The 24,124-nt window shown below is 43.6% G+C and overlaps 1 protein-coding gene across 1 annotated transcript in view; it reads right to left on the bottom strand.

The window, feature by feature from the left end:
* Positions 1-24,124, bottom strand: part of ephb6 (eph receptor B6) — a 36,488-nt gene that overhangs the window by 2,488 nt on the left and 9,876 nt on the right. The window contains exons 3-17 of the mRNA XM_070965791.1: positions 18,168-18,440; positions 16,112-16,281; positions 15,715-16,010; positions 5,192-5,347; positions 4,522-4,793; positions 3,989-4,070; positions 2,860-2,984; positions 2,604-2,766; positions 2,191-2,305; positions 2,040-2,095; positions 1,577-1,693; positions 1,239-1,486; positions 909-1,127; positions 665-814; positions 7-191 (exon numbers count right to left, since the gene is read on the bottom strand). Of these exons, the coding sequence (XP_070821892.1) occupies positions 7-191; positions 665-814; positions 909-1,127; positions 1,239-1,486; positions 1,577-1,693; positions 2,040-2,095; positions 2,191-2,305; positions 2,604-2,766; positions 2,860-2,984; positions 3,989-4,070; positions 4,522-4,793; positions 5,192-5,347; positions 15,715-16,010; positions 16,112-16,281; positions 18,168-18,440 (2,627 nt within the window). The remainder of the gene's footprint in view (positions 1-6; positions 192-664; positions 815-908; positions 1,128-1,238; positions 1,487-1,576; positions 1,694-2,039; positions 2,096-2,190; positions 2,306-2,603; positions 2,767-2,859; positions 2,985-3,988; positions 4,071-4,521; positions 4,794-5,191; positions 5,348-15,714; positions 16,011-16,111; positions 16,282-18,167; positions 18,441-24,124) is intronic.

Raw genomic sequence — 24,124 nt, 5'->3', positions numbered from 1 at the left:
TCTCACCGCGTTGGCTCCGCCTTGAGGGAGGCAGGGTGCCTGATGAGCCGGTCCAAGGAGGACAGGAGCGAGTCGAAGCCTGGCCGGTCGCCTCGTTCAGCCTGCCAGCACTGAAGCATCAGAGAGTGGAGGGCTGGGGGGCAGCTGTGTGGGGCAGGGAGACGATACTGGTCTGCAACTGCCTTCATCACCTGCAGAGAGAGCGAGGGAGACCTTAGACATAAGTAGGACAGACGGTGTGAGGATTGTTGTGTAACTGCATTATGTAAAAGATCACAGACCACTCAGGGCTCGTAAGAGTGACTAAGAGGAAATTATGCAAATTCCAGATGTCTGACATTTTGTCGCCGTTTGAATATGGCTGTTAAATAAAGAGGAGGGGTAATAAATTACAGTTTTCTGCAATTTGTAAGCACCCTCCTTGTGTTTTAAGACAGAGCACTTTTATTCAACTAGATTTTAGAGGAAAACAGATTTAGATGTTGGATGTAAACAGTGGATGCTGCAGTTCACGGTGAGTGCCTTAACCCATAGAAGGCCTACCTTTAATGGCATATATTACACTGTAGTTGTTGAATTTGCACTGAAGCAAAGGATTTGGCTGCATTTCCAGTTAGCTGATCATGGCCTTTTGTGCTCAGGCGACAATCTCCTGTGTACTCACTTCCTGATTGCTCATGTCCCAGTACGGGCGCTCCCCATATGACATCACTTCCCACATAAGTATGCCGAAGCTCCAGACATCACTCGCTGAGCTGAACTTGCGATGCTGAAAGGCTTCTGGTGCCGTCCACCTCACAGGGATCTTGCTGCCCTGATGGAGGAAGACAGATGGTGAATTAGTGAATTATGTTACACTGGAATCACAAATCAGGAGTGTTTAAAAGCCACAGGAGCTCAATATGTACCAGTGAGGCGGTGTATGTGGGTATGTTGTGGTCCAGGCCCCTCATGAGTCGGGACAGGCCGAAGTCGGACACCTTACAGACCAGGTTGGAGTTGACCAACACGTTCCTTGCCGCCAGGTCCCGGTGGACAAAGTTCCTCTCAGAGAGGTAACGCATCCCTGCACCGATGCCTCTGAGCATCCCAACAAGCTGGAGGACGCTGAACTGTCCCTCGTTCTCCTGAAGGAGTTATGAAGGCAGGAGAAAGGGAAAGGAGAGGAGGAGCATCTTTGGTGAAACGTGTGCATTCACTAACAACATCCCGAAGATGTAAACATCGTGCTGTCTCACCCTGAGGAAGGAGTCCAGGGGCCCATTCTCCATGAACTCAGTGATGATTCTCTCTGGGGGGCTACGAGTGATCACGCCCTCCAACTTCAGCACATTGGGGTGGTCAAACTGTCCCAGGACCCCTGCTTCACTGAGGAACATCCCCCTCTCTCTGTCGGATGCCCCCCAGCGCAGCGTCTTCACCGCTACCAGCACCTCCCTGCGACCCAGCGGACGGTAGCGGCCCCGGGAGACCTCCCCAAACTGGGCTGGAGTGGAGAGGAGGTGGAACAGATTACACTGTGTTGACAGTTATAATCTATAATACAACTGAAAAGAAAATCTAGTATCAGGCCCACCTGCACCAATCACCTCCTCAATCTTGACATGAGTGGGATCTATCTCACGGGCGAACTCTTTGACAGCCTCGCTGGGGTCCTCGTACGTGGATGGGTCCACATAGTACTTAACTCCACCTGGAATTTAAATGTCAGTGGCAATATTTTAATACATTTATTATCATGACAGGAGGATGAGGTGATCTTTCACCGCCCTGCAGAGAGAAATGACTGTACACCATGAGGCGCATTACTGTATTTCTAAGGATAAATATTAATTTAGAAGACATGGGAAGTGTGATTCTATTTCAAAATAAGGTCTGTCCCATTCATTCAGACAGATGTGAAGCATTGGTCTACTTTTTTAGGTGAAATGAAATGAGGTTGCCCTTTTGTACAAAGCAAATATGCCACTTTCTAAGGAATCATTAACTTGACTGAACTGAATTTAAAGTAAATGAAATGACATTAAATTAACGCTCACCTCGGTTACTGATGTACCTCTGGAGTCTGTCGCTGTACGGACTCTCCCTCCTCTTACTGCGGCGCAAAAGCAAACAAAACAAGTGCATGTGATTAAAAAAAAAAACAGATCCTGTGTCTGATGGTGGGAACTGATCGGAAAATTATAGTACCTGCGAAATACCACCACAACCACAATCGCTGCCACCACCAGGAGAAATGCTGCTCCGCCCATCACTGACCCAACCAGCAGAGGAAGCCGATTCTGGATCTGCTGTGAATGTTCCTCTGCGGGAGAGAAGGAGGACACCATGAGCTGTTGAAACCAAGTACAAACACTGAAACTGAACAGACGTCAGTGTTGTTATGAGTACTTTCTAAATCCAGCCATTGTATTTTCACTTACAGTGGAATCTGATCTTAGATTTTCTGGTCTTATTGAAGCTGTGATTTTAAACTGTTGTTTTGTTATGGCTGTTGTTTTTGTGTAGACCCCAGCAACCACTTTGTGGGAGCTAGTGGGGATCCGGAGTGAGGAGCAAAGAATAAAGGATTTCACTGGTGTTACAGTGAATGAGCGTTGTACCCAGAGGCAGCGTGGTGAAGTAGATGGTGTTGCTGTAGGGACCGTAGCCCCGTTCATTTCGAGCTCTGATCTGGAAGGCGTAGATGGAGCCCGGAATCAGAGAGTTGACGGTCACTGTGTTGGTCTCACTGTACACACTCGCTGCGCTGTCCACATCTGAACCCTGAGGGACGCAGACGAAGGACATTTAGTGGTGACTTTTGTCATGAGTCAGTCTGGACGGCCGTGCAGCGTGTTTGGGAATGACTCAGTGTACCTTGTCATAGTATCTAAGCTGGTACTCCAGGATGTCTCCGTTGGGCCTGTCTGGCTGAGGCCACGACAGAGTGATGGAGTCTGGGGCTCGGCTCAGCTGGTGCATCATGGGAACTGTGCTGGGAACTGTGGGAGACAACCAGTGGTGGAGGAAATATTCAGATCCTTTACTTATGCAAAACTATCAATACTACATTGTGAAAGTGTCTTAATCTCAGGGTTGTGGGTTTAAGGCCCTCGTTGGGTGCTAACCTTTTACTGCATTTCGTTGTCTCTGTGTTGCACGATGACAATAAAGTTGAATCTAACCTAATAATTTTATCTGCTTTGGGTACTTAATGAACAGCAATGCATCATAATCTATAAAACCACCAGAAATACTCAACTCGAGTACAGGTGTCATCCTTAAATACAGCACTTGAGTAAATGTACTTAATTATAATAGTAATAGTAATAGTAGTTTAATAGTTGTGTTGATGCAATGGTGACCACAAGGGGGCAGTGTTATAGAGCATTTAGTAGAGCATGAAAGTGGAATAGACGTTTTTATGGCTCACCTCACAGATCTAGTTACAGTCGCTATACTGAGCGGCCAGACGTCAAAGGGAACTTTCTGGTTTTCCTTTCATTTAATCAATAGAGTCTGAGAGCAGACACAAGAAGGTTTTAGATTATTTAGGTTCTAATCGATCTTGATCAGTTTCTTGGAAAATTGTATAATGGACTACTTTTGTCTGCACAATCCTCCATTCTGCTCTCCTCTCCCCATTCATCTACTTTCTGTCTGTCTTTTTGTCTTCCCATCTCTCATTTGTCCCTTTCTTCCTCCACACTGACTATAATGGGATCTGACAGGATATTGTAACCTCGAGCAACCTCCCGTCCAGAGAGCAGGAGCAGGAAAGATGGAGCAGAGAGACAGAAAGAAAGAAAGAAGGAGAGAGTTTCAGGGGGAGAGAAACCCCAGACGGGCGCACGCACGCACGCACGCACGCACGCACGCACGCACGCACGCACGCACGCACGCACGCACGCACGCACACACACACACAGTATCTACACAAACATCATCATCAGAGCATCTTTTCTCTTTCATCTCATCCTTTTCATCCTCTCTGTCCCGCGCTCACCTGACTGGCTCGTAGTGAAATTGATGCTGGTGTATCGCACTGGAAAAGGGCTCAAAGCTGACACCTCATTCATGGCTTGCACCTGTCAATACGAAGAACACACAGATGTGACATCTGAAGCTTTTTTCTATTAACTTTTATAACATGCGTTCGTGTTTGAGAAACAAAGCGTGGCACATGCAGCTGTGTTGGCCAGCCAACAAACACCAGAAGATGGGAAATATTGGCCCATTATGAATAAGAAATAAGCTATGATTTAGTTGAGTGAATCCCAGCTAAATAATAAATGTTACTATGTATTTGCTGATGTGGAGCTTATGGAATAAAAGGGCCCGCCTCCTCTGTGGATCCGGGAAATGTTTCAACATTCACAGAAAATCCTTAAAAACAACTTCCAAACATCCACCAGTAGCCCAGACGAGCAGTTTAAAGCAGTTATTACTGCAAAATCAACTCTCATAGACAACTTAGACTATTTAAAAGGTGATAAGGGAGAGTGTTTTGTGCCTTTAACAGACACCTTAGCACAGTACCTGTATGAGATAAGTGACTCTGGTCAGCAGGTTGTTCAGAGTGACCTTGGTTTGTTTCAGGTTCGTCTGGGAGGGGCTGAAGGTGACGCCCTCCCCACACCAGGAGCACGACGTTGGGTTGGAGAAGGTGGCTGAGGGGCAGATGCGACACACAACCCCGTACCACACTTCGCTGCGGCCTCCCATGTCCACTGGAGGGCGCCACCTTAAGGACACCCCGCCGTCGCCACTCTCGTACTCCCAGGACAGAGAGACCGGAGCAGATGGAGGAGCTGTGGAGGAAACAGAGACATAGAGGGAAGGCTTTGACATACATAATGTAAGCGGTAGACACTTAGATGGCAGCATCTGCTAAAAAGTTTAAGATATGAAAGAAGCTGCATGCTGGCAAAGACATTTAACTATGTAAAGTAATGGAAAGAACTTTATAAAACAAAGTTTGGCAGTGACACAATTTGAGCTCAGTGAGCAGAAACTAAATACTTCACAGTTTTTTTTTCTGCTGGGGGAATTTAATGTCCATTATATTGTGCTAAAAAAAGAGGATGGATTCCGGTCACTGACTGTACATCTCGGTTCTCACAGTCCGAGTAAATGACAAATGACCAATGAGGCCTCTTGAACACCTCCCAGAGAGCCAGGCGTAAACAAACAAACCAACAAAGCTCACTTGTGCAGGCAGAAGAGTTGGCATCATTCGCTGACCGATAAAAGCCGCTGCGACATTCACACACACTCGATCCCTCTTGGCTGGTTCTGCTGTTGGAGGGACACACTGAGCAGGGAACAGAACCCGAGACGGACTTGAAGTAGCCCACCGGACAAGCTGTGGACAGACAGGAGAAAAACATGGAGGCTGGTGTTCATCCTCTGTTAAGCATCAAATAAATAAAGTGATCAGTGTTCACACTGAGTCAGTGGTAACCAGAACTGTGCCATGTAGGAGTCTGCAGGGTTTCAAGGTTATATCACACTGTCTCTCCCTGCTGGTTTCACATCAAACACATCTTCATCCAGAGGAAAGAGGACAATTTGAAAAGAGACACTGAAAAACAAATTCAGTGTCAAACTGAACTAAATCTGCCGTTTCTTCCATTTGCAGGTAAAAAAAAAACATGTAAAAAGTGTTGGTATCAATAGGAGAGCTTGACAGCAGTTGACAAAACAATCTTAACTCAGGGTCCACTGACTCGCTTGCTCTGAAACGACATCATACAGGTGGAGTTTGCTCAGCTGTGATGGAACTGCAGATGTAGATAAAGGAAAGTTTGAGGAGCTATAGCTCCATGACATGCTGGTCGAAAGCTCGAGAACAAGTGCACAGATGGACCAGATAAGAATGTCTGTGGTTTGGTTCATGATCACTGAAAGTCAAATAACTAAATAAACAAAATGTTTTCCACAGTTTTTCCCCTCGGCTGAGCAGAGGACCATCTTGGATCGTCTGTGAACTGGCAGTATTTTGTGAAATACACAGTTTGTGTACTTCCAATTTGTCCCGTTTTATTATTTTGGTCCATGGTGTCCCGGACAAAGTCAAACACCAGAAGCTATTTTGGGATAGAGCATCAATTTCAGCTTGGCTTGTGGTTCCCTTTGAGTCAAAAGTTCATCTAAGACATGGCGGTCTGCTGTTTGTTGTTGGCTTTGTCCAGCACAGTCATTTACTGTGTTTACAGAGGAAGTGGCCTGTGTTAGCAGAGAGCAGCAAAACCATCAGTCTCGAGTTCAAAAAGCACAAAATGGTCACACTGTCCCTACATCAGTGTGTCAGAGGAGTAGTTTGACATTTTCTCAGCTTATTTTCTTCTTTATAAAATAAGACAAGAAATCCATATAACTCTTATGTTAGTACAGTAAATATGAAGCTACAGCAGGTAGCCTAGTCACTCTGCGTCATTTTTACATATTGTTTTTAATACGGACCAAACAAATGAGATAAGACGTGAAATTGTGAGCTGTTAACCCTAACCCTAACCCTAACCCTAACCCTAACCCTAACCCTAAACCTAACCCTGTGAGTGCTGGTAGGCTGATTTTGTTAGCATCAAACACAGCCAGGCTAGCCGTATCCGCCTGTTTCCAGTGTTTGTGCTAAGCTAAGCTAACCAGCTGCTGGTCGTAGCTTCATATGTCGCGTACACACGTGTGGATGGAATCAAAGCTTTTCTTCCTCGTCTCAAACACTATAACAGTCAGGATGAAGATTCATTCTCGACCTTGGGAACGGGATGAATGACAAAATAATGTCAACTCCAAGGGCTGCTTAAAAGCCAATTTTTCTGAGTTGAACTGCAACGGTTTTACAGTCTTCATCAGTAAATGGAGCTAACGCAGGCATGGGGTGTGCGTAATAGCTCCAAAGCTAGTGAACAGATGTGGGAGCTGAGTTGAAGTGCCACATATCATTACTGTCCTGGGAAAACTATGCATCTCCAAAATGTCACCTTTCACAACCAAAAACAACCCTGTTTTCAGCATAATGACAACGGTTTTTCTATATAATGCAACAGGCGGCTTTAAACATCTATTTAACTCAAAGCAAAAGTCGGACATTCTGGGAAATATACTGATTGACTTTCTGGTGAAGAGTTAAAGCCAAGCTAGCAGTTTCCCCCTGCTTCCAGTTTTTGTGCTAAGCCGAGCTAACGAGCTGCTGGATTTAGCCTTACATTCAATGGGCAGACATGAGACTGGCTTCTCATCTAATTTTCCAAAATGTGAAGCTATTCCAGTAAGAAGTGGGAGAACTTTCTTATCCCTCATAGGGAAACTTTAGTTCATCAGTTTATCTTTTCACCAAATCTAATTTGACAGCAACAAAATGTATAATTACTCCCTAATGAAACAGAAAGCAGAGCAGAAACTCATAAAGAATTACATTAATAATAAATCCTGATCATTCAAGTAAAAATCAAAGTCTGCATATATTTCTCTCTCACACACACACACTGGAAATGCCATTTGAACCTGCAGGCTGTTATTCAGTTTAACGGTGGAAAATCTGTGAAATGTGCCAATTGTTAATGTCAACAGCAGGACAGTTGAGCGCTGAGGTCAAGGTAACACACACTTCACGTCATGCTGCTGCTGCCTGCCAGAGCGCCGAGTGCTCATCCTGAGCAGGACTATGAGAACACTGACAGGAGTGCCTCCGGATTGGTCTGCTGCCATTTTCACACTGTGTGTGTGTGTGTGTGTGTGTGTACACCTAAAGTAGTGTCAACTAAAGGTTGCATCGTTCAAAAGAGGTCTCTTTGGCTGTCGGCTAAATGCAGACTGTGTGTATGTTCTGATACAGTGAGGCTTTCTTGTACCTCTGAGTGTGTAAATGGCACACCTGACCCAGCCGCCTAAGAGAAGGATCCTCTCATACGGTTTTAAACAGAGTAAACACACTCCTAGAGATGGAGGACGAGGGAGGATGTGTGTTGTTTCTGGTCAGTGGGAGTGAACCCCTCACCTTATTTATATAACCCTGTCAAGAAGATGAAGCATGTCTCAAATCTGACATGCAGTATATGTGTGCGTGGATGCATGTGCATATGCTGGCTGGTGCCGGGGCAGCGTGGGAGTAGAAGATAAGAAGGCAAGAAGTGAAGGAGGGAAAGAATAAACGGATAAAAGGCTTTCTGTGTTCTCACTCGTCTCAGAGAGTGACTTTGCTTTCAAACAGGTGTGAAGAGGGAAAAATGGAGATAAGAGAGAAGTAAAAGCACGTTGAGAGACCACAGAGGGAGAATAAACTAGAAAAAGGGGAAGACGTGAACATGGACATGGAGGACCCAGGACAGTTGTCGGATGAAACAGGAGGATTATGAAGAGGAGGACAGCGAAATATCCTCCTTCCTCCATCTTTTATGTCCCTGCTGCACATTACCAGACGTGTTCTCTTACAGCTCTGACACAAAACATGAGTTTTCTACAAAGTCACCCCCCCCAGCCACCCCTCCTCCCATCCTCATCCACCTGATTACACCAGCCAATGAGAAAGCAAGCCCTCTGCCCTCTCACTTGATCTGCGACTCCCCCCTCCCCCCAGTGACATCCATCCATCCATCCATCCATCCATCCATCCATCCATCCATCCATCCATCCATCCATCCATCCATCCATCCATCCATCCATCCATCCATCCATCTTCTCAGCTATAAAGTTGACAGTTCATGGCCATAACGAACAGAGACACACATGCTTTTACATCAGTACACTCAGGGACATAAGGAGAGAGGAAGGAGGAGAAAGAGTGAAGAAGAGAGGAGTTACAGTGAGGGCTGGTGATGACAGACAGACATGGGTATTACATGTATTACAGGAATAAAAATAAATATGTGTGATGCCTGTTGACTGAAATTGATAAGTGTCATTTATCTAATCTAAAATATACATCAAACTTCATGTCACACCATTTTTCAGGCAAAAATGGTGTGAAATTTGGTCCCAGCTTGTCAAATTTGAAGGTTTTCTGTTTTTCTCTGTTTTATACAATAGTGAGTTTCACAGTTTTGGGTTTTTACTTTTTAAAGACTTTAAAGAGCAAATGATAAAACATTATTAATAACAATACTAAAATAATCATAAGTTGCAGCCCTTCTCACAGATTTTGAGTCAAGCGGCAAAATACTTTATCAAGAAACCTGATTTCAAGCAGGAAAAACTCAGAGATATTGTAGTTGTGAGAGAGCAAAAATAAATAAAGACAAACACCGAAAGAAGAAACATACAGATAGATAAGGGGAAAGGATTAGTTCAGCAAAGGCGAGACGCAGATAAAACTGAATCATGTAAAGAGATAAAAAATAAGTACAATTGAAAAGAGAAATCAATTTGTGAAGAGATAAACGGAAATAGAAAACAAAGGCAGCAGTGAGGTGAGTAAATTGATGTTAACATAATACGTTGGTATGTAGATCTCTGACCCAATTTCTCTCTTTCTCTTCCCTTTCTGTTTCATGCACTCATTCCCTCTTTTGGCTCCCAGCATAATCTCTCTCTCTCTCAGACACACACACACACACACACACACACACACACACACACACACACACACACACACACACATAAGCTCGGTCACAGATGCGACCACACAACAGGAGTGATGGGTACACATGGTTCCGACGGTAAATGCCTTCCTCCGTCCTTCATTTTCTCGACGTTCTGTCGTCCAGTGCAGCCTGGAAGCAGTCAGACTGAATCATATGTGCTTTAATATCATCCTTTTCCATATATGTTCCAACGGCACGTGACCACATGTAAAAGCAAGTCAACCTTTGTTAGATCTTCTCATATAATGAGCAGCTTTTCACGGCACAGCCGCAGTAACAGAAGGCGGACGTTATCTTAAGAGAAAATAATTCCTTCTCCTGCACGTATTCTCAAACATGACTGCACATTATTAAATGCACCGGCATCTCTTAGACAAATCCCTCTCTTCTTAAATGTTTACAAAAATCTTAACGCAAGAGAGATGTGAATGTTTCAAGTTCCCAAATGTTGGCCAATGAGGCATCGCCACTTAAAATTAGGAGATTACATGAGAGAAATGAAACTTGCTGTAGGTGGAGCTGTACTGTTTGTCTATATATAGGCCATTGTGTGCCGCTTTTTCCTGCTCCTTCCCAGCTGGAGTTTGATGAACACAGTATTCACCTTTTTAAACTGGACTGTAGTTATCATTGCGGACAGTGAGGATCACGTCCTCATTGTTTCTGTGAATTTGGGGATTGCAAAGATGTCAAGTTTTCACTCAGCAAATTACAGACAAATTGCTTATCTTCGTTTTTTGGAGCCTAAAATAACAGATTTTTTGGCTACTTGGGGGCAGTGGAAACACGTTGTGAACAGTGACATACAGTATCACCACTTTTGAAGGTGAACAGTTCATTTTGAGCTGATACGGTTAGCTTGTTAGCAAACACTTGTGTATAAAGACATCCAACAGAAGAGCATTATTTTGGTCTTCTGAGGGAAATCACTTTCTTTAGCAGCTACATGCTCCATTGTGTTCACCAGCTTCTCACTAATGGTGTAGGATCCACTGGATCTGTTGACAGATGTCAAATTGACGGATCCTATTCATTCTGTCAAGTGTTTGACAGATACAACACAGCGATTTGTGGGAGGAGCTGCCTTACCTGAATTTGCATAATCACTACTCCACCTCAAACTGTCATATAATGTGAATACATAAAAATGCAGTGGTATTTTTTGTTGCTAGTCAAGCCCAAAACGCTTGGGGAATTTTTATTCATGAAATCCTGTGTACCGCCCTGGCTCTAAAAACATCTCAGCTGAAACAGGCTTGAACAAAACAGTCAATGGTCTCATCATTACACCGGATCATCATGGCTCTGATGATCCAACAGGCTCAATAAAACTGACACAGACGGCTGATGTGAGGTAGTTATGCAGTGTTCATTTGTCATCATCGCCTGGCTTCACACACACAGCGATGTCCAGCCAACACTCAATATTGTATCTCATTGATCGTTTCACTCAACTGTGTGAAAACGTGACCTTTATTAATAGATTGGAAAAGCAACTGAATGCCAACAAGTGCCAGTAGTATGAGACAACATACCATGGTGGGAGAAAAAGTAAAAACTGCAATGAAATTGAAGCAAATCGCATCCTATTATCTGCTTTGAGGAAGATATGAGGAAGGGGATCAGACTCAAAATAATACTGTTCTTTAACGTCCTCCCCCGGCCAGATGTTCTTGTGGGAATCGGCCGCACAACCTCAGGATAGTTAGCGGACGTGTCTGTGCTAAGATTGAGCGCTGTGGGTGACAAATCAGGACAATCTGACAAGCTGAATATTTCACCGTCAGTGACACGCCACAGAAGACACCAACATACTTGAAAATTAACTCAAAGCCCATTTGAGGGCTCGGCACTTATCCTCGGCAGTGGATTAATATTGATTAGGAATCAGAGAAAAGAGCTTGTCTGATACAGCACTGCCAGCTCGGACCAGCTCGGGGAGCCCAAAACTACAGGAAAGTTTCATGTTTGGCTGAACAGGTGTAATTGTGCCTCATGCTCAGTTGTGTTTCTGGCGGAGCGTCCCGCCTCTCCATCTCTCTTGTGGCACGCAAACATCAGCGGAGGAAAAACATCCTTCTGTTTCTTGGTAGAAAAATAAAATAACAGCAGCTGCTTGTCATCTGCCTCTGTCTTCATCATTTTTCAAAAGACTGAAGAGTTTTTTTTTTTCCCCAAACTGAGCTTTGAATATTACAGTGGTCGTGTAGGAGCCTTGCTTGTGATAAACAGTTTTATAAATAATTGAAGAATGATCTTTTAATGTCGATCTGCCAAAATGCCAGCTGTGTTTTTATAAGCGTTTGACGTCTCAGTTGGCAACCTAATTCATCATCAGTCCGAATGGTGGAGTGTTGTTTTGGTGAGTCTGAATTATCAGAATAATCAGGCGTCACACATGTAGTAAATTAACAGCGTTTTCACAAGAGTTTCTCTCAAGTGATGTTGTCATTTCTAGCGATTCATTTTCATGTCAAACAGATCGGACCCTACGATCTCGAAAAACTTATGAAAATCATACAATTCTTATTACCTGAAAACGTACTTTTCCAATCAGCTTCTTACTATGAGCGATGGGGTCCTCTACGAATGCACGATAATCTGTTACAGCAGTTTTGTTTAATTCACATGAGAGATCTCTGTTTTCTTTTTCTGTGCTGTTTTCACTGGTTTATGTGGGTGGAGTTCAATTCAAAAGGTGATGTCAAGTATACCAAAAGTCTTAAGGAGTTAGCGGTTTAAGGAGTCAGCAGCTCTGAGGCTGTACTTAGTTCACTGTTTTGAATTTGGTGCTAATATGAGCATGCTAACATACTCACAATGACAATGTCAACATGCTGATGTTTAGGCAGGTGTCATTTTTACCATGTCCACATCTCAGTTTAGCCTGTTAGCATGCCAACATTTGCTAATTGGCACTAAACACAAAGTACACACAAGACTGATGGGAATGACGTTCACTTTGCAGGGATTTACAAACCAGAAGCTTTCTACAAAGTGAAATTTTGATGTGATGATGGCGCTAGATTAAAAGTTAAGCCTCATCAAAGTTATTACAGTTCATCCTGAAGAAGACGTGAATGTCTGCACCAAATTTAATGCCAATCCATCCAATCAAAAAGCAAAACAAATTCAACCTCATGGTGGAGTTAGAGGATAAGTCATGGGTGTCACCGAGCTAGTAAGTTCATCCACTGGAAACCACAAACGTCTGGACCAAATTTTGTGCCGATCCATCCTATGAAATATGAGATATTTCACAGCAGTGAGAAAATGTTCACCTGCCGGTGGCACTGGAAGTCCTTGAGCTTCATCCTCTGGGGATCACGAATGTTTGCACAACATTGTTTGGCAATCCATGCAATAATTGATGAGACATTTCCCTCTGGACTGATGTAATGGGCCAACTGGCCGACCGACTCAAAAAGCGAAAATGGCATCCATAGCACCATTACTGCTAAAACATGCTAGTCTCTTGGGCAGGTGCATCAAACGTTAATGCTAAATGAATGTAATATAAAAAGCAGCAAACACCATAGTTCAGTCAATACAGTACAAATGGTGTCTACCTTATTTTTTCTGTTGTTGAGTCTCAAGTCCTTTCCAATAATAATCCACATTACAGAGGACCCTGCCAATCTTAAAATAGAAAGCAATTAGAGCTGTGTGTAGTTAAAGGCAATCATTTAACACTGACTTTCATTTTCACTTGAGACTGAGGGGAGGAGTGTCCACCCAAGAGTCCCTTATGTGTCCCTAAAAATTATGTCTTGCTTGAGGGGGCAAACCTGCGTTGTGTGCAGTATTCTCAAATGGATATTAAATGGCATTAATTTACACTGTAGTGATTTACTTAAACAGAAAGGAGCCCAATAGAGTTCAAAGAAATGGTGAAATTGGAGAAAATACACTGCAATTTGTCCTCAAAGGGTACGGTTGATGTACTAAATAATGTCTTTCATGTGGCTTAAGATGCCCACTTAAAGAACTCGATAAAGCGTTTTGTTTTCTCAGAAGTGTTCAAACTGCTGGCAGCAGAAAAACAATGAGCATTTTGCAGAATTGCACAGCTCAGCAGAGTCCAGCCTATAATTGCTCGCTATTATTAAATGTCCTTGGCGCTAAATTCAAACGAGAATAAAATGGACGAGTTCGAACTGTTAAAGTTCGGTGCTCCACTTTCTGGTGAGAGCGAGGATCGGCTACAGTTAATAATGCTTGACGTCTGCATCGCCAGTTAACCATCTGCCTCTTTTCTCAACATTCCCAGGGAGCCAGAGAGGACAACAATATAATGATGCCAAACCACATCATTAGTCAGTGAAGTGATCAACAAAACATAATCATATGAGAGTTGGAACAAAAAGCCGGAGCAGCGTGGGCAACAATGTGTTAGATCATTCATAGACAGTCAGTGGAAGCCATTGCTCCGGCAGCTCAACAGTTTCGAGGGGTGATTTGTCAGTAAATATCAATCAAATGCAGACAAACACGAGCGGCGGGCCGAGTGCAGATGTAAAGCAAAAGAGCATGAACACATTTCACAGCTGACTTGGCAGGATTGGAGGATTAATTGTGCTGGAGTTAGTTAGACTTTGAGGGCCCCCATGCGAGGGAGCAGAGCAATTATGGCCACTGAAAATCCTGGTAGACTCCAGTTTTTCACTGTAATCCTGCCATTTAAAGCCATCAGACATATGTGGATGGAGTGGAAAGCACGTATCAGCTATACAGCAAGACACGCTCGTGCATTCGCACACAAACCATCCACTCGTTTGCCTTCGCGCCCTCTGATTTTTTTGCCCGCTCAGTTCTTTAAGTCATTAACTTGCATCCTCCTATCTTTCACTCTCCCTCCACCCCTCCATGTTTCGCCTCCACTCCCCCTCGCTCCCCCTGCGGTTTCTGTCACTTGTTCACAGACGAGTGGCCATTACATCGCCATGACCTAAATGTGTCACATCCCTCTCACTATGGCTCTCTCCCTCTCCTCCTCTCTCCCTCCTCCTGCTCTCTCCCTATATCCCTTCCTGTCCGTCTGGACATCTCTCAAATTTTTTCTACTTCTTTTGTCCCCTACTTAGAATCACTTTGAGAAGTGCAAACGCTGTTGACCAGTTTCTGCTGACCCTGTTATAGCTCTCAGCTGTCTGTTCCTCTATACATGTATCTCCTCTCCTCTACTGGTGCGTTGCCAGCAAAAGATCAATATATGATAGAGCAGCTCTATAGCAGCTGTATCACATCATCTACGTATGTCTGTAATATTCTATTGATGACAGACAGTATGTGCAAATCAGTATGAACGGACAACATACAGCATCTCTCCTTCTCATCTCAGCCCGACCTGACCTGCCCACCCTCGTTTCTCTGGTCTCTACATCAAGCACAGTTGTGTATCAGAGTGACAGCAGCTCCTTTCAGTATTGATCCAGATGTGTCACATCTCAGGAAATACCACGAAGAGAAGTGACAGGAAGTCAAGATTGGCCCAAAAAGTTGACTGATTACGAGGACTTTTTATGGACTTTTTAGTTAAAAGGAGTACTTCTGAATGCAGTCACTACTGTGTGCGTTTAATAGGAAATTTACTTATTAAAGTCAGTTAACAGGGAACGGTGGGTATCGCTCTTAAATTAGAAATTTGAACTGCCATTCGAACATGGTGAAAAGTTGAATATTTTATCTGTAATGACCTGGTCAAATCTAAAAGTCATGGTGTAAGCGCACAACAGGCCATGCCTCGTTCAGCATTCACAGAATGCAATGTGCATCTGATCTACTGCATCAGCAGACTTACTATTGTTGTTCTTTTAGTTAGTGCAAAATAGATAAAAACTAACAATGAGTTGTGAACAGATAATCATGGCAGAAGTAATGTGAGGAAGCTTTTGGATGAGATGGAAATATTGTGCATTGGTTGTAATGAAAAGACATTATGTATTTGCATTATGAGAAGTGAAGGATCTTGGGAGTTGGGGTATCTCAGCCTCTGCTGCTTGAATTGTGACCACTCTTTGCTTAAAATGTCACCTCCAAGTCAAGCAACTTCATCACATGACTGACATACTGAAGCTACTTCATATTTACAACCGAGAGGACATGACACAGATTAGGAATCAAGCTGATCAGTTTTCCTCCGACTTACCCAAACAGGCAGAACCATTGAGGTTCGGCTCATGGCCTTCATCACAGACGCATCCTCCGACGGGGACCATCCATTCCCCTTCAGCATTGCAGTGCATACGAGGGGGCGTGCCTCCCTGTGCTTTACTGTGAGGGACACATGTCCCGCCCACAGGAACTAAGGCGGTTGGCTCCGCCCCTGAGGGAGTCGCAGGGTAGGAGGCCAAGTAGAGGCTGGTGGCTGGACAGCGCCGGTAGAAGATAGAGACACCCATCAGGGAAACACAAGCTCCACTGTCCACGATGGCCAGGACGAATCTGAAACAAGGGTCCGATGTTAAGGTGGAGGACATTCAGAGCATTGGGAGTACTGATGTTAGTAAAAGACGTGCAGCAAAGTGTAGCACAGTGATGATTACCCATTGCGTGTGAGTGGAGCAAAGCTCCGTGTCTTGATGTTGATGCGGCTGTATCTGTTGGGTTGATACTGGTGAGGTGAGCTGGGCTCCACCTTGGAGAAACTCTTATCAGCTGCGATGGTGTCGATCTTCACCCAGCCCTCCCTGCTCTCCTTCTCTCCGCTGGACGGCTGCGGTGAGGAGAGAGCGGAGTGGACAGCAGACAGTGGAGGGAAAGATAATGAGCGGTCAAGAGAACACAAAATAACATGGAGAGAGTGTGGTTGACAGGAAGGAAAGAAGCAAACAGGAGGAAAATTATGGCTGTTAAAATTAGCCGGGTGATGACTAAGAATAGGAAATATACAGTGCATTAAATCAGATGAACATATCATAAATAAGAAGGAAAATGACAAGATGAAGCTCAGAGTTTTGCTGTATTTTTCCTCGGCTCATGTCTGATATGAGGCAGTTTAGTGAGAGGAGTAAACGTTGACTTAGATGTATGCGCGTCCCAGAGGGGGGTTCGTGCTCAAGTCCCTGCAAAGACTTTCAGCGCTGCAGTGCTTCCTGCTCTTCTGTGACTCTCCTCTGATTCCTCATCAGGCTTTGATTTGCATTTTTAAAAAGCATCTCCCCTCCCTAAGGAGAAATGCATTCATCTATACAAATACTGCATCAATCCCACTGTGACTGCGACTGCACATGTAGCTCAGGCAGTTCAGACTCAGCAGCTCGGAGAGAGAGAGAAAAAAAAGGAAAATAAAAACTAAATGCATAAATAAATACAACACATTTGGACAGGCAGTGTCAGTCGCTAAAACACATCACTGACAACACATGAGGTTGAGCAAATTTCCTGCAACTGTAAAACGCTCACTGTCGTATATCTTGTGCCGTAAAGATATAATTAGAGGGACTGAAGTGACGTTTCTGGAGACCACAGTGGCACATTTCTGCATCTTGTAAACCACAATCCTCAAAAAGTATGTCCTTCTCACCAGCGCAGCCAAAGGAGGCCATCAATCTCAACGGTTTTTCTTAAGCACAACAACAATCAGGATGATTATACAATTACTCCTTGCTATGAGATGATGAGAGGTTTTGCTGTTTTGGTGTAACATGGGCGTAACATCAATGAAAATTGCATTTTACTGCGCTTAACGATTCCGTCTAAAGGTTGTTGGCCTCAAGCGGTGATTAAAAAAGCAGAATAATGAGAAACATCAGACGAATAAGCCCTTGTTAAATTTGACTGTGATCAGACACACCTTAATTCGAGCACTTTACATTTCCAATTCAGCTATTTTCTTGAGGACGCTGAGCTGTATCATTAACATTTAACTCTTAGCTGATGAGGACTATTGTAAATCCAACTGTTGCATCTTACACTTTAACATAAACGCCTAAAATAACAGATTTACAAAATAATTTTAAGGTGTTACTGGTTTATTTACATATTTATAGCTACATGGACAAATATGTCCAATGTCCAATATCCGATTATATGCTAAGCACTTTAAAAGCATTTAGTCTGACATTATTAGCATAACATGTAATTTAAGGTCATGCTATTTTGGTAAAAACCTAAATCTCAACTAAAAAACAGTTTGTGTAGTGTTACATGTTTGAATTTCGAGATTTATAAATCTCTATTTTGTAAGAAACACTTGTGTTAGTGTGTAATTAGCTGAAGTTTGGTTTTACAAAGAGCTGCTGCTGGACTCCTGGATGCCCCGTGTTCACCACCAGGTAGAACTGTTACGTAGGAATTGATTTACCCCTTCAGCCATGTTGCACACTGACCTGCTTTAGTGTCCGTCCGTGTGTGTGTCGTCGTCCCCCCTCCCCCCGTTGGGAAAAACATTTGACTGGTGAAGTTAATAGCTGGGAATGAGCGTCTGCTGTGCTGCAATACTGCAGATTCAAACTGGGGAAATGTCTTATCTGTGCTTGTCAGACTTGTTTCGAGTGTAACTTTCTCCTCCTCTTAAAATAACAACATATTTGATATGTAAATACAACGATATGGTAATTGGATGGTGATTGCAATGGAGCACATTCAGTGTTGTCTCACCTCAGCTACCCAGGTCCTCTCCAGCTCTCTCTGGGTGTCGGCTTGTTTGTAGAACAGGGTGAGTGTCTCTCGGCAGGTGGGTGACGGCGATCGCAGGCTGGCGCAGTCACGCACCGAGAAACGCAACGTGACGAACACCCGCGGAGCAGAGTGGCGGTACAGGAAGGGCGTAGCCAACCAGTTGTCCTGCAGACGGGGGTTTTGGTTGACGTTGCAGACCTCGAAGGTTCGTATGAGCTTCCCCCGGTCATCTAGGACACTGACCTCATCCCACTGAGGGAGACAGAAACGATACCAGGAGCTTGTGGAAACTCAACTTTGTAAAAGAGAAACATGATCTTAATCAGGGAGCTCTTGAATCAGCCTGTATAAACTGTAAAACCCTGGCGTGTGTCTGGTCTGTCCACAGCGATGACGTTTCCTTACATCTTAAAAGATAGTTTACGTGCAGCAAAGCAAATAGTGAGCACATTGCCGGTGTTGCTGGCATGTGGGTCATGTCCTTTACTAACATCACACACTGATGTTTGACATCTTCATCCACAGATATGCACAATAGAGTATTTGTTTTGTTCCCATATTAAACACACACTGCTATTGAATCCACAATTGGAAATCTGTTCTTTATTGTCCCCAGTGATGTAGGTCATCTCTATGTCCTTGTTACCCACAATAGACTTTCCACTGTCTAATTAGGTAATCAATGATTATGAAACCAGGAGTTAATTAAACCACTAGAGCCATTAATTCAGAGCATAACGCATTTCAAGTGTTGCAGACAAAACCGTAATGATCAAGAGCTAATCAAATATTTATATGTAAAAGAAGTGAAGATGTATATATTCTGTTTCATGATTATGTGCACTGCTCTATGCTACACTGTCTTTGTCTCAGTGCACAGTGTGACACTTTGTCTTTTCTGCTTCTTGTGTGAAAATGTTCAACCAACGACAGGTGTGAAATGTTATCTGAGGCAAAGCTGAATGGGATTCCGTCGGCTCCTCAGATCAGTAGCTATGACTGAACAAACAAAGACCGACTGTGGATTAATTAAAGGACAATTGTTGATCTCCGAGGGTGATGAAACGCTCAGTGACGTATGAGACTGTCTGTAGGAGTATGACTGCTGAACTCCAGCATCTCTCAGCCCAGAAAGCTCAGAGGTCCGTCTGCACATGACGGACTGAATGCTGCAATGAAGATGACCCTCCCTTTGTGAAATTCATCTCTATTTCAGAGATTTTCCACGACAATTTCTGCTAGCATTTAATGAGTCCCACCCAAATGCAGTGAGGTGAATGGATTTCTGTTTCCACTTCCACGCCAGCAGCTCTACGAAGCCGTGCTTTCAGCTAACTTGACATAGATAACCTGCTGATTTTTTGCCACGTCGGTTTCCCTTGTTCGTGGTCTTATCATCAGGGTTTTTCAGAAAATATATCTCGATTTCACAGGAAAACAGACAGAAGACAATGTGGATGGTTTTCTCTCTTCAGCACAAAGTATCCAGTATCCAGAGCAGCGAGGACATTTCTGAAAAGACATGTTGATGCTGAAGTCCTTCTATTCCATTTCACTGGGCGGATTGAGGCGGACGTGTCAGACCAATGTTTCAAACTCTCAGCAAAAACATGACAAAAAGAATAAAAGGAAGCAGATTCAGCCAGCGAAACAGACAAACTAAAGGTCAATAATGGCATTTTCCACTTTAATATGTTAGCAGTGTAATCACGTAATGGTAGAATTGGCATGAGATGATATAAAAATGTCATGTCATGATTATCCTGGGCAAAATAATTCACAATATCATCCCGTTAATTATCAAAATATGCGTATAACTCTTAAAATGGCACCAAACCATACTGGAATCACTTTACCTTACATTTTGATCAGAGACAATTCAAAATAAATCCGGAAATCAATACGGGACTGTATTTTAGGGATGTTAGCTTTTTCAAGTCGCCCAGGTGAGCACATTCATGATCATCTCGATGGAAATTTACCACGATCAAGGATGAAATCTTACACTGTCTCATCCCCATCGTATAGTAACAGTGATTCAGTTTTATGCGACATGTGGTCCGTTTTTCTCTTGCACCAGTTTGGCATTTGCATGTATCATTGTTCTCGTGTGACGGGTGGTGGACACTTGTGCGTCTGACTTGTGGCAGCTGTTGTGTAATAAAATGAGCAGATTTTGTCATATTTTAGGGAATCTGAATACTTGTAGATGTACAATTCTATTTTACATTCTTTTTTTTTTTTATCTGTTTTTATGTCCATTCTGTTATACGGTGGTCTGTGGGGCAACACTGGGTTGTGCCCTATCGGCAGATAAGACCTATGAAGTGAATCAGCATCTGTATTTTTATCTGTTTTTTGTTCATTCTGTTCTTTCTATGTAAACCACTCGCTTGGTGCTTGTGATTTCTTTCTTGTAAAACACCTTGAACTGCAGTTCCTGTATCAAAGGTGCTATACAACTAAAGTTTCCAATTATTTTTATTATTACAAATGGATCTGGGCATGAGATGTACCTTCATGGAGAAAAAAGGAGCAGCACAGAGACTCGGCTCTGAAAGAGACTCCGTCACATGTCGAAATGTAAATGTAGGCGCAGAGCTTAGTTTCACCAATTATACAGTACGATGCCTCCAGGGATGAAAACGCTCTGCTTTAAGCTTGTGTAGCCCTGAGTGACAAGCAGGGCCTTTTCTGTTGTAACACAGAGGAATTATGTATTAGGCCTCATCATCATTATTCTCCCTGCAACAATAGCAAGAGGACAAAAGGTCCTGACACCCTATCAGGGTGCTTTTGGTGCGTGTGTGTGTGTTTGTGTACGTCCGTGCATCCCTGCATGCTCATGTCTCTTTCTCTGCGTGGCTCTGACAGCCAGTGCGAACAAAAATCTTTGTAGCAACACACACGAGAGAGTGCATTCATATTTGGTCAAATTGGAATAATGATAAGATCAGTGAGCAGATAGAAAGCGTCTGAGGCGCTGTCAGTCTAATGGAGGGAAAGGGCACGTTTTCTCTCTCCCAGGCTGTGATTCGCTCTCTGTCAGACAGGAGAACGAGGGGAATCGGATGGGGGGGACAACAGAGGGCACATGGTGGGATGGAGGGATGCAGTTGGGGAACAGGGATAGAGAAAAGTGAGGGAGCAGTAAAGAGAGAGTATGCGTGTGTGTGTGCGTGTGTGACAGTGTGAGGTGGCTGCAGTAAAAGCCTGACCATGGCGACTTTCAGGTACTGAGAGTAGCCGCTGGTATCTGTGTGGCATCGCGTGCAGTTTGCTTCTGTACCTTTGAGAAGAAAAAAAAAACATAAACGCAGCCTTCATTTGTTTTCTGACCCCAAACTAAAAACCCCACCTCCCCTCCTTCCTCTCGCCTCCCGCTCCCTTCCCTCTTGTTTTCTCCCTCACTTAGGAAGAAAGAAAGAAAGAAAGAAAAAGACCAAGAAAAAAAAAAAAAACGGGGCAGATTGGGGAGGAGGGGTGGATGAAGCATTGGAAAGCAGAAAAAAAAAAAAATAGGAACAACTCATCTTCATGATTTAATTTGAACCGAAATGCCAGAGAGCCAGAGAGCAATCTCTCCAGTGACGGAGGGCAGGGAGGGGCAGGGCCTCGGACACGACGCACACACCGAAGCACGAAGAAGCAGCGAGCGGCACGCACAGATACCCCAAGACATATGCATGTGCACACACACAAAGCAAACACGCAGTGGAAGAATGGCGAGTGGAAACAAGGGGAGGGAAAACAGCATAGACGGCAGAAGAAGTCGAGAGTCTGCCAGTTTGACACTGAAGGGAAATAGGGGGCAGAGAGGAGATTGAGTTGGGGGATAAAAGGATGAATATGAAGCAGAGACCCACTGGCTCTGGGACTGTGAAGGGCAAAGGGAGGGAAGATTAAAAGAGAGAGAGAGAGAGGCGCAGAGTCAAAGCTTGTCAGTACATTAAAAGAATGGAAAGACGGCGCGAGAGCGAGAAGAAGCAGGAGGAGAGCGCAGAAAAGAATATCCACAGACCCTCGAGCAAAAGAAAAGATGGGATGTGAAGAGAAAAGTGAGGAGAGGGTTAAAAAAAGAACACACACACACACACACACACACACACACACACACACACACACACACACACATGCACACACATACAACTTCCCTCTTTCTCTCCCCCTCTCTTGGTCTGTCTTTCTACTTCTCTCAGCTTGATGCCCCGGGTCAAATAACCATATCTCCATCTCAGGAGCACTTCTCATCCAGGGACCATAAAGAAAAAAAAAAAAAACTCATGCAACACACAAATGGATGACCTCCTATTAGCATCGCGATTCACAAATACGTCACATGCAAGGCCCGAATTAATCAAACATCAGGAACAATTATGGCCCCAAACTGGAGGCCGGACTGGGGTGATAATGACAGCGTGTAAAAGTTATAGTTTAGCGTTAAGTTGAGATAAAAAGCTTGGTGTGAGCGTGTATGCTCTCCAGATGTTGGTTCAAGGCTGCTGTAATTTCTTTTGCTGCTTTCTGAGCTGCCAGCATGCGAAATTCTGGTGGTCCGCTCAATCGTTAGCATATATAAATGTAGCGTTAAGCTAATTTTATTCCAGGCACTGTGTTTCCTCCGCGGTAACAAGGACAAGTCCTGTCCCACAGCTTCTCACATTGTTTGACTGATTATCTCAAACGTGACGACAATGAAGACAATGTATGTGTGTAATTATGAGCCATATTAGAACTGAGCCACAATCACTCACAGATGAATGAATTTAACTGACCCGGGAGTTGACCCTAACACAGTCACGCAAGTACACACACATGCACTCACACATGTCACCCCCCCCTTCTGGCCACCACACACACACACACTTATATTTACACAGCTTAAGGCGGTGCGACAACCTTAAATAAAAAGCAGCTCAAGAATGGGAGATCTATGGTTCAATCACTGCAATCTCCTCACAGATGGAGTCCAAATGAAAAAAGCGTTTTAGCCCTCAAGGTTGTCTTACAGGCAAGGCGAGACCTTGCTCAGGCTGTGCGCCACCTGCCAAAAGCTCCAGCAATCAATGTCAGATGCCAGACATTCAGCAAGATAATAACACTGACCTCAACCCTTAACTAAGCATACCCATTCATAACATTATTCCCAATCTTCAAGCTGAGCTCTGTCATTTTCTGCGCGGTGTAAATGTCTGCAGCGGTGAGATGTCCATCAAAAACAGCAGAGAGGTTTTATGGAAGCCTGCTGTTTATTTGAATCATTGCAATCAATGCAGCCTTGGAAAACGTGCCAGCCACCACAATGTATACTGCAGGGCTCATGCTCGCTTTTGATGTGTTAGAAATGTGTCAACACGGTGAGAATTGCTTTGTATTAACAGTACTGGCTTCATTTTAAAAGGACTTTAAGAGCTTGGGCACACACGAGCCGAATTAACATATACAGAGCAGAGCATAGAGATCTGTAGGCGCGGCCAAGTGTTTGTTTTTTGACAACCTAGCGAAGAAATGTAAATAATATGTAAATATTTTGTTCTCATTATAATCACATATTGGATCTTTAACTGTGACTAACACACATAATACTAAACACAAACATAATCATCTTTAATTTTATCAAATGTCAGCCAAAACGTCATCATTATTTTGACGATTGATAAATTGTTTAAGTCATTTTTCATGCAAAAATGTCAAATGTTTGATGTTTCTTACATTACAGTGAACTGAGTTTACTTGAAAAAAAAAAAAAATGGTGATGAGCCTTTTTCACCATTTTCTGACATTTTATCGACCAAGTAATTAATCAAGAAAATAAAGAGCAGGTTGATAAATAAGCAAAGACGACATTACTAACTTGACCCAACAGGACCATCTGTGTAGAAACATGCCTTACGTACAGTACTCTTGTGGTTGATCCCTTATGGAACAAAGCCCAA

The sequence above is a fragment of the Chaetodon trifascialis genome, chromosome 7, assembly GCF_039877785.1.
Source record: "Chaetodon trifascialis isolate fChaTrf1 chromosome 7, fChaTrf1.hap1, whole genome shotgun sequence".
Lineage (NCBI taxonomy): Eukaryota > Metazoa > Chordata > Actinopteri > Chaetodontiformes > Chaetodontidae > Chaetodon > Chaetodon trifascialis.
Note: the sequence above shows the minus strand (reverse complement) of the source record. Positions and strands in the feature narration are given on the sequence as shown.